We start from the raw sequence: 12,869 nt of genomic DNA, 5'->3' as shown, positions 1-12,869 counted from the left end.
CAGGGTGTAGGGGGGCAAGTAATGAGTGACACAAAGTTACCTATTCAATGTGTAAATGTTCACCTCTGTGCCCCACACTGAGCACCAGTGGGAAAAGAACCAGCAGCATCATACAGTTGTGTACTTTCTCATCTTCCACGTGATGCTTATGCATCGCAGCAATATGCTCACGATTGCAGTGCCTGAGAACGGGTGCATGCATACACTCGCACCTACGGCTTCATACTCACTGAATGACTATATGCAGCTTGTGGCTTGTTCTTACCGTGATGCATGCGTACCTGCTAAAATGCAAAAGGACACATCATCTTCCTCCTCTATGTTAGTTATGGATTGGGAGTATTATACTTGGCTATATCACAGCCAAGCATCACACAAACCAAAACTCCCTGGCACTACACAAGGTAAGAAGTGTATATGTGAGGGGCACCTAGGACCTACACATGACCTATTTATTATGTAGGACACTGTGCACCTACTCATATTGGTAAGTAGCAGTCCTGAACTGGTGCCAAGCTCTGCGCAGCAAGAAGTCTGTAAAAGTGCACCCTCCCAACCCCTTTATTTCAGTCATCTTGATCTGCAAAATAAAATGGAATGTCTGCACTGCTCTGAAACCTAGGTGCACTTGTAACAAACATGCACACTCTGTCACTGTACTCTCATCAGCCCAAGTTCGTTTCTGCTCTTCAGTGTGACAATCAGGGGCGTAACTCGCAGAGGCAATGGAGACGCCTGCCTCCGGGAGCCAAGCCCTGAAGGGGCACCTGCATGCATGTGCACCTGTGTGGTTCACAGTGGGATCCAAGTGTGACCGCTGCTCTTCCAACAGAGCTCTGCGGTGCACCCGCTACTGCTGCTGCATAATTAAACTGCTCTGTCCCAGGAGCCATGCTAACACTTGTGCAATAGGGGAGAGGACAGTCCCTGCCTGGTACCGCTCAGCCTGTGCTGCAGCAAGTGACGGTGCACCCACCACTGCTGCTGGTCTGTAATATGGGACCCACCAGTGAACACGGATTCTGCATGCTGCAAATGGCTGAATCTCGTGAGTCTGACCTGATCCAACGGCCATTGTCACACAGCGTAGCTGGAGCACGTAGACCAACTGAGAGCGCTATCTATATAATTATGTAAGTTGTGTGTGTTTTTATACACACACACACACACACACACACACACACACACACACACCATATTTGTTTGCCCTTTTTCTTTTTCTCTAACGTCCTAAGTGGATGCTGGGGACTCCGTAAGGACCATGGGGAATATCGGCTCCGCAGGAGACTGGGCACATCTAAAGAAAGCTTTAGGACTATCTGGTGTGCACTGGCTCCTCCCCCTATGACCCTCCTCCAAGCCTCAGTTAGATCTCTGTGCCCGAACGAGAAGGGTGCACACTAGGGGCTCTCCTGAGCTTCTTAGTGAAAGTTTTAGATTAGGTTTTTTATTTTCAGTGAGACCTGCTGGCAACAGGCTCACTGCATCGAGGGACTAAGGGGAGAAGAAGCGAACTCACCTGCGTGCAGAGTGGATTGGGCTTCTTAGGCTACTGGACATTAGCTCCAGAGGGACGATCACAGGCCCAGCTTGGATGGGTCCCAGAGCCGCGCCGCCGGCCCCCTTACAGAGCCAGAAGGCAGAAGAGGTCCGGAAAATCGGCGGCAGAAGACGTCCTGTCTTCAACAAGGTAGCGCACAGCACTGCAGCTGTGCGCCATTGCTCTCAGCACACTTCACACTTCGGTCACTGAGGGTGCAGGGCGCTGGGGGGGGGCGCCCTGAGACGCAATAAAAACACCTTGGATGGCAAAAAAATGCATCACATATAGCTCCTGGGCTATATGGATGCATTTAACCCCTGCCAGAATCCATAAAAAAGCAGGAGAAAAGTCCGCGAAAAAGGGGCGGAGCCTATCTCCTCAGCACACTGGCGCCATTTTCCCTCACAGCTCCGTTGGAGGGAAGCTCCCTGTCTCTCCCCTGCAGTCACTACACTACAGAAAGGGTTAAAAAAAGAGAGGGGGGCACTAATTGGGCGCAGTATTAACTATACAGCAGCTATAAGGGGAAAAACACTTATATAAGGTTATCCCTGTATATATATATATATAGCGCTCTGGTGTGTGCTGGCAAACTCTCCCTCTGTCTCCCCAAAGGGCTAGTGGGGTCCTGTCCTCTATCAGAGCATTCCCTGTGTGTGTGCTGTATGTCGGTACTTTTGTGTCGACATGTATGAGGAGAAAAATGATGTGGAGACGGAGCAGATTGCCTGTAATAGTGATGTCACCCCCTAGGGGGTCGACACCTGAGTGGATGAACTGTTGGAAGGAATTACGTGACAGTGTCAGCTCTGTATAAAAGACAGTGGTTGACATGAGACAGCCGGCTACTCAGCTTGTGCCTGTCCAGACGTCTCATAGGCCGTCAGGGGCTCTAAAGCGCCCGTTACCTCAGATGGCAGATATAGACGCCGACACGGATACTGACTCCAGTGTCGACGGTGAAGAGACGAATGTGACTTCCAGTAGGGCCACACGTTACGTGATTGAGGCAATGAAAAATGTTTTACACATTTCTGATAATACGAGTACCACCAAAAAAAGGGGTATTATGTTCGGTGAGGAAAAACTACCTGTAGTTTTCCTGAATCTGAGAAATTAAATGAGGTGTGTGATGATGCGTGGGTTTCCCCCGATAACAACGGATAATTTCTAAAATGTTATTGGCATTATATCCTTTCCCGCAGAGGTTAGGGTGCGTTGGGAAACACCCCCTAGGGGGGATAAAGCGCTCACACGCTTGTAAGGGCTCTACCTTCGCCTGAGATGGCCGCCCTTAAGGATCCTGCTGATAGAAAGCAGGAGGGTATCCTAAAAGGTATTTACACACATACTGGTGTTATACTGCGACCAGCAATCGCCTCAGCCTGGATGTGCAGTGCTGGGTTGGCGTGGTCGGATTCCCTGACTGAAAATATTGATACCCTAGATAGGGACAGTATATTTTTGCCTATAGAGCATTTAAAAGATGCATTTTTATATATGCGTGATGCACAGCGGAATATTTGCCGACTGGCATCAAGTCTAAGCGCGTTGTCCATTTCTACCAGTAGAGGGTTATGGACACGTCAGTGGTCAGGTGATGCGTATTCCAAACGGCATTTGGAAGTATTGCTTTATTAAGGGAGGAGTTATTTGGGGTCGGTCTTTCAGACCTGGTGGCCACGGCAACAGCTGGGAATTCCACGTTTGTACCCCAGGTCGCCTCTCAACATGAGAAGACGCCGTATTATCAGGCGCAGTCTTTTCGTGGACAAGCGGGCAGAAGGTTCCTCATTTCTGCCCCGTGACAGAGGGAGAGGAAAAAGGCTGCAGAAATCAGCCAGTTCCCAGGAACAGAAACCCTCTCCCACCTCTGCCAAGCCCTCAGTATACGCTGGGGCTTTACAAGCAGAATCAGGCACGGTGGGGGGCCCGTCTCAATGAATTTCAGCGCGCAGTGGGCTCACTCGCAAGTGGACCCCTGGATCCTTCAGGTGATATCTCAGGGGTACAAATTAGAATTCGAGACGTCTCCCCCTCGCCGTTTCCTAAAGTCGGCTTTACCGACGTCTCCTTCTGACAGGGAGACAGTTTTGGAAGCCATTCACAAGCTGTATTCCCAGCAGGTGATAATCAAGATACCCCTCCTGCAACAGGGAACGGGGTATTATTCCACACTGTTGTGGTACCGAAGCCGGACGGCTCGGTGAGACCGATTCTAAATCTAAAATCTTTGAACACTTACGTACAGAGGTTCAAATTCAAGATTGAGTCACTCAGAGCAGTGATTGCGAACCTGGAAGAAGGGGACTACATTATGTCTCGGGACATCAAGGATGCTTACCTTCATGTCAAAATTTACCCTTCTCACCAAGGGTACCTCAGGTTTATGGTACAGAACTGTCACTATCAGTTCAGACGCTGCCGTATGGATGGTACACGGCACCCCGGGTCTTTACCAAGGTAATGGCCGAAATGATGATATTCTTTCGAAGGAAGTGAATTTTAGTTATCCCTTCCTTGGACAATTCCCTGATAAGGGTAAGATCCAGGGAACAGTTGGAGGTCGGTGTAGCACTATCTCAGGTAGTGTTGCGGCAGCACGATTGGATTCTCAATATTCCAAAATCGCACCTGGTTCCGACGACGTGTCTTCTGTTCCTAGGGATGATCCTGGACACAGTCCAGAAAAAGGTGTTTCTCCCGGAGGAGAAAGCCAGGGAGTTATCCGAGCTAGTCAGGAACCTCCTAAAACCGAGCCAAGTCTCAGTGCATCAATGCACAAGGGTTCTGGGTAAAATGGTGGCTTCCTACGAAGCAATCCCATTCGGCAGATTCCACGCAAGAACTTTCCAGTGGGACCTGCTGGACAAATGGTCCGGATCGCATCTTCAGATGCATCAGCGGATAACCCTGTCACCAAGGACAAGGGTGTCCCTCCTGTGGTGGTTGCAGAGTGCTCATCTTCTAGAGGGCTGCAGATTAGGCATTCAGGACTGGGTCCTGGTGACCACGGATGCCAGCCTGCGAGGCTGGGGAGCAGTCACACAGGGAAGGAATATCCAGGGCTTATGGTCAAGCCTGGAGACATCACTTCACATAAATATCCTGAAGCTAAGGGACATTTACAATGCTCTAAGCTTAGCAAGACCTCTGCTTCAAGGTCAGCCGGTGTTGATCCAGTCGGACAACATCACGGCAGTCACCCACGTAAACAGACAGGGTGGCACAAGAAGCAGGAGGGCAATGGCAGAAGCTGCAAGGATTCTTCGCTGGGCGGAAAATCATGTGATAGCACTGTCAGCAGTATTCATTCCGGGAGTGGACAACTGGGAAGCAGACTTCCTCAGCACGACCTCCACCCGGGAGAGTGGGGACTTCACCCAGAAGTCTTCCACATGATTAAAAACTCGACAGGTATTGCGCCAGGTCCAGGGACCCTCAGGCAATAAGCTGTAGACGCTCTGGTAACACCGTGGGTGTACCAGTCAGGGTATGTGTTCCCTCCTCTGCCTCTCATACCCAAGGTACTGAGTCTGATAAGATGGAGAGGAGTAAGCACTATATTCGTGGTTCCGGATTGGCCAAGAAGGACTTGGTAACCGGAACTTCAAGAGATGCTCACGGAGGATCCGTGGCCTCTACCTCTAAGAAGGGACCTGCTCCAGCAAGGCCCCAGTCTGTTCCAAGACTTACCGCGGCTGCGTTTGACGGCATGGCGGTTGAACGCCGGATCCTGAAGGAAAAAAGGCATTCCGGATGAAGTCATCCCTATCCTGATCAAAGCCAGGAAGGATGTAACCGCAAAAACATTATCACCGCAATTGGCGAAAATATGTTGCGTGGTGCGAGGCCAGTAAGGCCCGACGGAGGAAATTCAACTGGGTCGATTCCTACATTTCCTGCAAACAGGAGTGTCTATGGGCCTGAAATTGGGGTCCATTAAGGTTCAAATTTCGGCCCTGTCAATTTTCTTCCAAAAAGAACTAGCTTCAGTCCCTGAAGTTCAGACGTTTGTAAAAGGGGTACTGCATATACAGCCTCCTTTTGTGCCTCCAGTGGCACTTTGGGATCTCAATGTAGTTTTGGGTTCCAAAAGTCACATTGGTTTGAACCACTTAAATCTGTGGAGTTAAAATATCTCACATGGAAAGTGGTCATGCTGTTGGCCCTGGCCTGGGCCAGGCGCGTGTCAGAATTGGCGGCTTTATCCTGAAAAAGCCCTTATCTGATTTTCCATTCGGACAGGGCGGAATTGAGGACTCGTCCTCAGTTTCTCCCCAAGGTGGTTTCAGCGTCTCACCTGAACCAACCTATTGGTGGTGCCTGCGGCTACTAGGGACTTGGAGGCCTCCAAGTTGCTAGACGTTGTCAGTGCCCTGAAAATATATGTTTCCAGGACGGCTGGAGTCAGGAAATCTGACTCGCTGTTTATCCTGTGTGCACCCAACAAGCTGGGTGCTCCTGCTTCTAAGCAGACTATTGCTCGTTGGATTTGTAGTACAATTCAGCTTGCACATTCTGTGGCAGGCCTGCCACAGCCAAAAATCTGTAAATGCCCACTCCACAAGGAAGGTGGGCTCATCTTGGGCGGCTGCCCGAGGGGTCTCGGCTTTACAACTTTGCCGAGCAGCTACTTGGTCAGGAGCAAATACGTTTGTAAAATTCTACAAAATTGATATCCTGGCTGAGGAGGACCTGGAGTTCTCTCATTTGGTGCTGCAGAGTCATCCGCACTCTCCCGCCCGTTTGGGAGCTTTGGTATAATCCCCATGGTCCTTACGGAGTCCCCAGCATCCACTTAGGACGTTAGAGAAAATAAGAATTTACTTACCGATAATTCTATTTCTCATAGTCCGTAGTGGATGCTGGGCGCCCATCCCAAGTGCGGATTGTCTGCAATACTTGTACATAGTTATTGTTACAAAAATCGGGTTATTATTGTTGTGAGCCATCTTTCAGAGGCTCCTCTGTTATCATGCTGTTAACTGGGTTCAGATCACAGGTTATACGGTGTGATTGGTGTGGCTGGTATGAGTCTTACCCGGGATTCAAAATCCTTCCTTATTGTGTACGCTCGTCCGGGCACAGTATCCTAACTGAGGCTTGGAGGAGGGTCATAGGGGGAGGAGCCAGTGCACACCAGATAGTCCTAAAGCTTTCTTTAGATGTGCCCAGTCTCCTGCGGAGCCGCTATTCCCCATGGTCCTTACGGAGTCCCCAGCATCCACTACGGACTATGAGAAATAGAATTATCGGTAAGTAAATTCTTATTTTTTTTAAAGGGGCCACCAAACTCCAACTTGCCTCCGGGCGACTGGAATGAATTTACACAACTGGTCACAATCTTATTAATAACCTATGTGCGCCTTGATGGAAATCTACTTTTAACGTACAATCACAGTTTATATGCAGGGTACACAATTTATAAAGTTTAACAACCGCTTAAAAGTAACTGGCATTTAACAACCTTAAGGGTAGTTTTCTACAAAAAAATAATTATCTACCTTACTGGTTATACTGTACTCTAGGTATTGGTTAGATATACTGTGTTCAGAGGGTGGGAAAACGTCATTGATGATCACCTACATCTGCTCAACTGGGAAACATATTCACCTGTACAAGCTGTGGTAGGTAATCCAGGAGCTCAGCGTCAGAAATTGAATCAATCCACTGCACGGCTGTACGTCTCACTTCTTGGTCTGGGAACCTGGTTAAAAAATTAGGTAAGAATTGGCTGGCAAACTTTTATAATAATATAGATTAAGGGCCATTTCAATTAGCCACGTAAACCAACAAAACCACTTTCAACAGCTTCATGTGATAGGTTACGGAAGGCTGATGCTGCTGGCAGCCTAGGGAGGTGTGAGCAGAATCAGCCCACTGTCACTGGAATGCATGTATATTCAGCTGTACGTCATACAAACTGCAGAGAAGGGCTAGACAGGAAGCAGGTAAAACACCTGTGTCCTATACCTTAACAATTATCAGCACCCAAAACCCAGGAGGGACGCGGGGACAGTATGAAAAGACTCATACAACATTTATAAGTATTACTACAAGTTACAATCAATAAACATTACAATTTCCTTTGGTTATGTTCATATTCCTGATAAAACCACTTAAGTGAATAGGAGACAACAAAATTAAAAATTAAGGAATTAGAATGAGTTATATGTGAATTATTAGTTCTGCTAATTATTCTGTAATTATCTCAGAAGATAACTGTTACCAATGTGAACAGAACATGAAGCTTAAACAGAATAATATATATGTTGGTTGGTTTGTAGGAGACACAGATGTGGAGGGGAGATAATCTCTAGCCAGTTACAGTTAATCATTGCCTCAATCTAGAGATATGTATCAGTACTTGTACATACGTGGCATGAAGCAGACCCAGGGCATCCTGATGTTTCATATGAGTCCACTGGCCTAGTAACGCATAGATGTCTGGCAGGCATGCCCACTGCCAACTCGGTGCACTGGCCAACAACAATGGAAGGGAACTAATCTCAGAGTGGCAGTAGTAGCGCATTTCCCACAATCGTTTCTTATCCACATCCGTCAGCCTGAAAATAAAAATACCAAGGCAATGTAATTTCCTCCATGATAAACACACCAACCACCTCTGGCTATTACATTTTATATGAAGAGTCATATCACATGATACTATAGCAATAAACCACATTGTTTAAACATAAAGAAGAAACTATGGGCGGGATTCAATTCTTTTCACCCCTTTCCACACCCATTCTGTTTCTGCCCTCAGGGACGTTGTATCATTATTTCAGCTCGCTACCCCCGGAGTAGTGAGGCACCCAGCCCTTTACACAGCTAAACCTGATTACTATGGGCACAATGGCCCCCATTCCGAGTTTATCGCTTGCTAGCTGCTTTTAGCAGCAATGCAAACGCTAGGCCGCCATCCTCTGGGAGTGTATTTTAGCTTAGCAGAAGTGCGAACAAAGATTAGCAGAACTGCACAGGAAAAATGTCATGCCGTTTCTGGGTAGCTCCAGACCTACTCCTATCTTGCGATGACGGCAGTCTGTTTAGTTCCTGGTTTGACGTCACAAACACGCCCTGCGTTCGGCCAGCCACTCCCCCGTTTCTCCAGCCTCTCCTGCGTTTTTACCTGGCACGCCTGCGTTTTTTAGCACACTCCCTGAAAACACTGAGTTGCCGCACAGAGACACCCACTTCCTGTCAATCATACTACGAACACTCGAGCGACTGAAAAACGTCACTCGAGCTTCTGTAAAACTGCAAACTTTTGTGTGAAAGTACTTAGCGCATGCGCATTGCGTACCATGCGCATAAATGCCGTTTTTTCACCTGATCGCTGCGCTGCGAAAAACGGCAGCGAGCGAACAACTCGGAATGACTACCAATATGCGCGATAACGGAGATCATTTTAGAAAGGAAATTGAATGTCAATGCTCAGCATGGGGCTACAGATCAGAAGTCTCAGGACGTCTCTTAATAATAATATGGATCATCCGCAAAGTGTAAGGAAATCAGAAATGACAGAACTATTTTCTATTCACCGTAGACAGAAATATTACTCCATTTATTTCATTCAATATGTGTTAATAAAATATTAGCATAAAATAGAAGATCTTAGTAAAGTCGGTATATGAAGAACATCTAAAACAAATACATCTACATATCCTTGGAGTGAACATTTCTAGAAAACAATTGTAAAAATATGCTCTGAACATAAATAGCATATACTTTTCAGAATTCAATGAATGGCAAGAATTCTTCAGCTAATAAAAAGTGCAGTAATGAGATGACTTGGTCACTAGAGGGCAATATACCGGTACATCTGCAGAAGGTGACGAACCTGTCACGTTGACTCTGACAGGTTCATGTCACCGGAGAGGTTCCAGGAAGTGACTGTTACTACGTAAGAGAGACACCTGCTTTGACCATGTTTAGAATGTCTTAAAGCATAAATTGTTTATAAGAGCAATTTCTTTAAAACAAAGACCACAATTTCAAAGTATGGAATCATATGATGTTTGTCAAATTTAGCTGTAAAAGTGACCAGGGTTATAACATACAATATAAACCTAATAAAAACAAAAGACAACAAAAGTAAAATAAGGATCATTGAGGGCCAGAAGTCTGAGCTATCACTTTCAATCTCCGTTTAGCAGGAGTATTAAATGACAGGTTTAAAGTCACAGAGACAATGTCATTGTGAAACCAAGTTACAATCTTTCTTGCTATATTCCCAGACCAGTCAGGGTGTTCAGTTACCAGGAAACAGCTGCAACATGTATGAGAGTGTGTGTAACTCTCAGATCACACCCATGACATGTCACAAACTGCCCAATGTCTGACATCTGTAGTCAGCTTTTGGGCACAAGTGCACAGAACTGGAGAAGAGTGGGGAGAATACGAGTGTAGAGGATCTGAAGATGAAGTGTTTGTAGGCTATGGATGGGGGCAGGTCAGAGGTCCCTATAGTAATATTATACACAACAAGTAATACTGGTGATATGGATACTTAATCTGACAAAAGATGCTGCCATCTCAAACCTGGGACAGTTCACCATTCCAACCTTGTATAAAACAGGTGGTCAGGGGAAGGTGCAAATAGCAGATGGTGATAATGACAGTCCCCAACACTATTTAATGCTTGTGACTGGCTGGTTGTGATAGCTCTGCCGAAGCTAATTAGTGACTTCTTTGTCACTCGAGCATATATTATTCCTTTGTACTTATGTTTAAGCCAATGTTTTGGAAGTTTTAGTTGGCATACGAGGTGGAAAATTGCTCTTGCTGTACTAGAGATGTTTCAGAGGTTTTATTGATGCCTTGTATCAAATGCATTTGTTGCAAATAAAATAAATGGTTAAAAATATATCCACAAGTGAGACATACATGTATGGAGACATGTATGGAACATAGGGGCAGATGCACGTATTACGTCTAGAGAAGTGATAAAGCAGTGATAAGTGCAAGATGATAACGCAGCAGCCAATCAGCTTCTAACTGTCAATTTACATAATGGAACGGATTGGCTGGTGCGTTATCACCTTGCACTTATCACTGCTTTATCACTTCTCCAAGCTTAATACATCTGCCCCATAATTTGGGTATAGACTAGATACATACTGTATGCTACAGTAGCCAACTAGAAAACATCTCAGAATAGTTGCAACTAAGCATATGGTCCAATGCAGCTATTTAAAAAAAAAAAATTGTGCCGCAATTGCGCATAACTCTGCACCAATTCCACAGTGTATTACTGCACAGCCAGACTGCAAAGATGTTACTCAGTCTCTGAATGCTCAGGTAGAGTATCACCTCTCCTACCATAGCAGCAGAGAAATGAAAGAGCAGGGTGGACACTGTGTGCAGTATAAACACGATAGTTATTTCAGATATATTATTCCACTCGATAATGCACAGCCTTTGCTATATATTACTGATATCTTGCATAATGATTTTACATACTTTTAACTGTCCTTAAAATTGTGTTACAATAACGTCAAGGCACCCAGAAGCTGTGCTAAACTGCAGACTTTCTTTATTCTACAATATGTAGTTCATTTAATGCTATTTTAACCTTCTGGCTTCTCAACACTTACAGAATAAACCCGTTAACACAATTACTCACACCAGTAGTCCAAGCTGAGGTCTACCTATTAAGTGACATTCAATAAGTCAACTGAGCTTGCTTTAGTGTTGAAGTATTACCTCCCAAAATGGATCCAGCTGAATGTAAGGAAATCTACCAATTTCTAAACACAGAACCTCCATATGATAACATGACTTCCAATGGAAAATATCTTATAGCGGATAAAAAAATGTCTTCATTGCATATACTGGTTTTAGGCATAATCAACTTGATCCCAGAAATCTGAGCTTTCACTGACCATTCTCTCTACTCTAGCTTGGCAATATCCACTACAAGAGGGACAGTAATCCATTAGAGCTGCCCGGCTGTTGATACATTTTAGAAGCAGACTGCCCTTAGGCCGATGTTTGATAAATATAAATGCACTTTTTAACTACAGGTTGAGTATCCCATATCCAAAATAGTTGCGGCCAGAAGTATTTTGGATATCAAATTTTTCTGTATATTGGAATAGTTGCATACCATAATGAGATATCATGACAATGGGGCCCAAGTCTAAGCACCGAATGCAATTATGTTTCATATACACCTTATATACACAGCCTGAAGGTAATTTTACCCAATATTTTTCGTAACTTTGAGTATTACACAAAGTTTGTGTACATTCACACAATTCATTTATGTTTCATATACACCTGATAAACAAAGCCTGAAGGTCATTTAATACAATAATTTTAATAAATGTGTGTATTAAACAAAGTTTGTGTACATTGAGCCATCAGAAAACAAAGGTTTCACTATCTCAGTCTTACTCAAAAAATTCTGTATTTCGAAATATTCCATATTTTGGAATATTTGGATATGGGACACTCAACCTCTATTACCAAATCATCTTAACAAATAGAAGAACTGAATTTAAGGAAAGAAGTGCTAATTTAAGGGCTTTTGGCAACATAAAAACAAAACCTCTTTTCATCATAGAACCCAGGAACGCACCAGTATAAAGACTCCTTCTGCATGGCCTCACGCAGCTTGCTCCTGTCCTCCTCAGACAAGCAGGACAAGTCGTACCTGGGACTAAATGCCTTACTTTCTGGCTTTGTGAATTTCACATCAAATGCAGAAGTAGGGAAGTCGATCTGTAGATAGATAAAGGGGAGGGGGGGAGTTTGTTTAGAAAGTTAAGGCTGCCTGGAGAAAAACAAAATGTCAGAAAACCAAATACTCACACAAGTTGTATGTAGAAGTGCCAGGATATACTCAGTACCGATGTATTCAGTACAACCAAAGCCTCACATTACTACCACTGTGCTGCTGGATGACAATACTCCGTCCACTGCCTAAAGCTAGATATATACTGCACATTGTGTGACCCAGCCTATGGCGCATTGTGATGTAACGATATATCATGCGTGCTGTACACACTGCACGATCCGGTATATGAATGCGAGATGTGTTGTTAAAGCATGCATGTAACTGCATGCTGTCATTTCCTGCCAATGTCCTGTTGTAGAAAGAGTGCTATACAAATAAAATGTATTCCTCCCTCTCTCTATGCCCTTGCCCCTGCCATTTGCACCCCTGCCCCCAACAACAGCATCACCAGAATAGAGAGGTCACTGCCTCCCACATGATCAGCTCACTCATCGAGTGAACTACTTTTGTTTTTCTATGTTCACTCACTTCTAAACTGGGGCTATCTGGACGTGTAAGAGACGTAAAGGGAAATGTAAC

The 12,869-nt window shown here is 45.2% G+C and overlaps 1 protein-coding gene across 1 annotated transcript in view; it reads right to left on the bottom strand.

Annotated features, from left to right (window-relative positions):
• Positions 1-12,869, bottom strand: part of PIK3C2B (phosphatidylinositol-4-phosphate 3-kinase catalytic subunit type 2 beta) — a 257,575-nt gene that overhangs the window by 83,064 nt on the left and 161,642 nt on the right. Inside the window, exons 16-18 of the mRNA XM_063955240.1 lie at positions 12,132-12,274; positions 7,924-8,112; positions 7,160-7,253 (exon numbers count right to left, since the gene is read on the bottom strand). Coding sequence (XP_063811310.1) covers positions 7,160-7,253; positions 7,924-8,112; positions 12,132-12,274 — 426 coding nt within the window. The remainder of the gene's footprint in view (positions 1-7,159; positions 7,254-7,923; positions 8,113-12,131; positions 12,275-12,869) is intronic.

The sequence above is a fragment of the Pseudophryne corroboree genome, chromosome 2 (genome assembly GCF_028390025.1).
Source record: "Pseudophryne corroboree isolate aPseCor3 chromosome 2, aPseCor3.hap2, whole genome shotgun sequence".
NCBI lineage: Eukaryota > Metazoa > Chordata > Amphibia > Anura > Myobatrachidae > Pseudophryne > Pseudophryne corroboree.
This window is presented reverse-complemented; position numbering and strand designations above follow the sequence as displayed.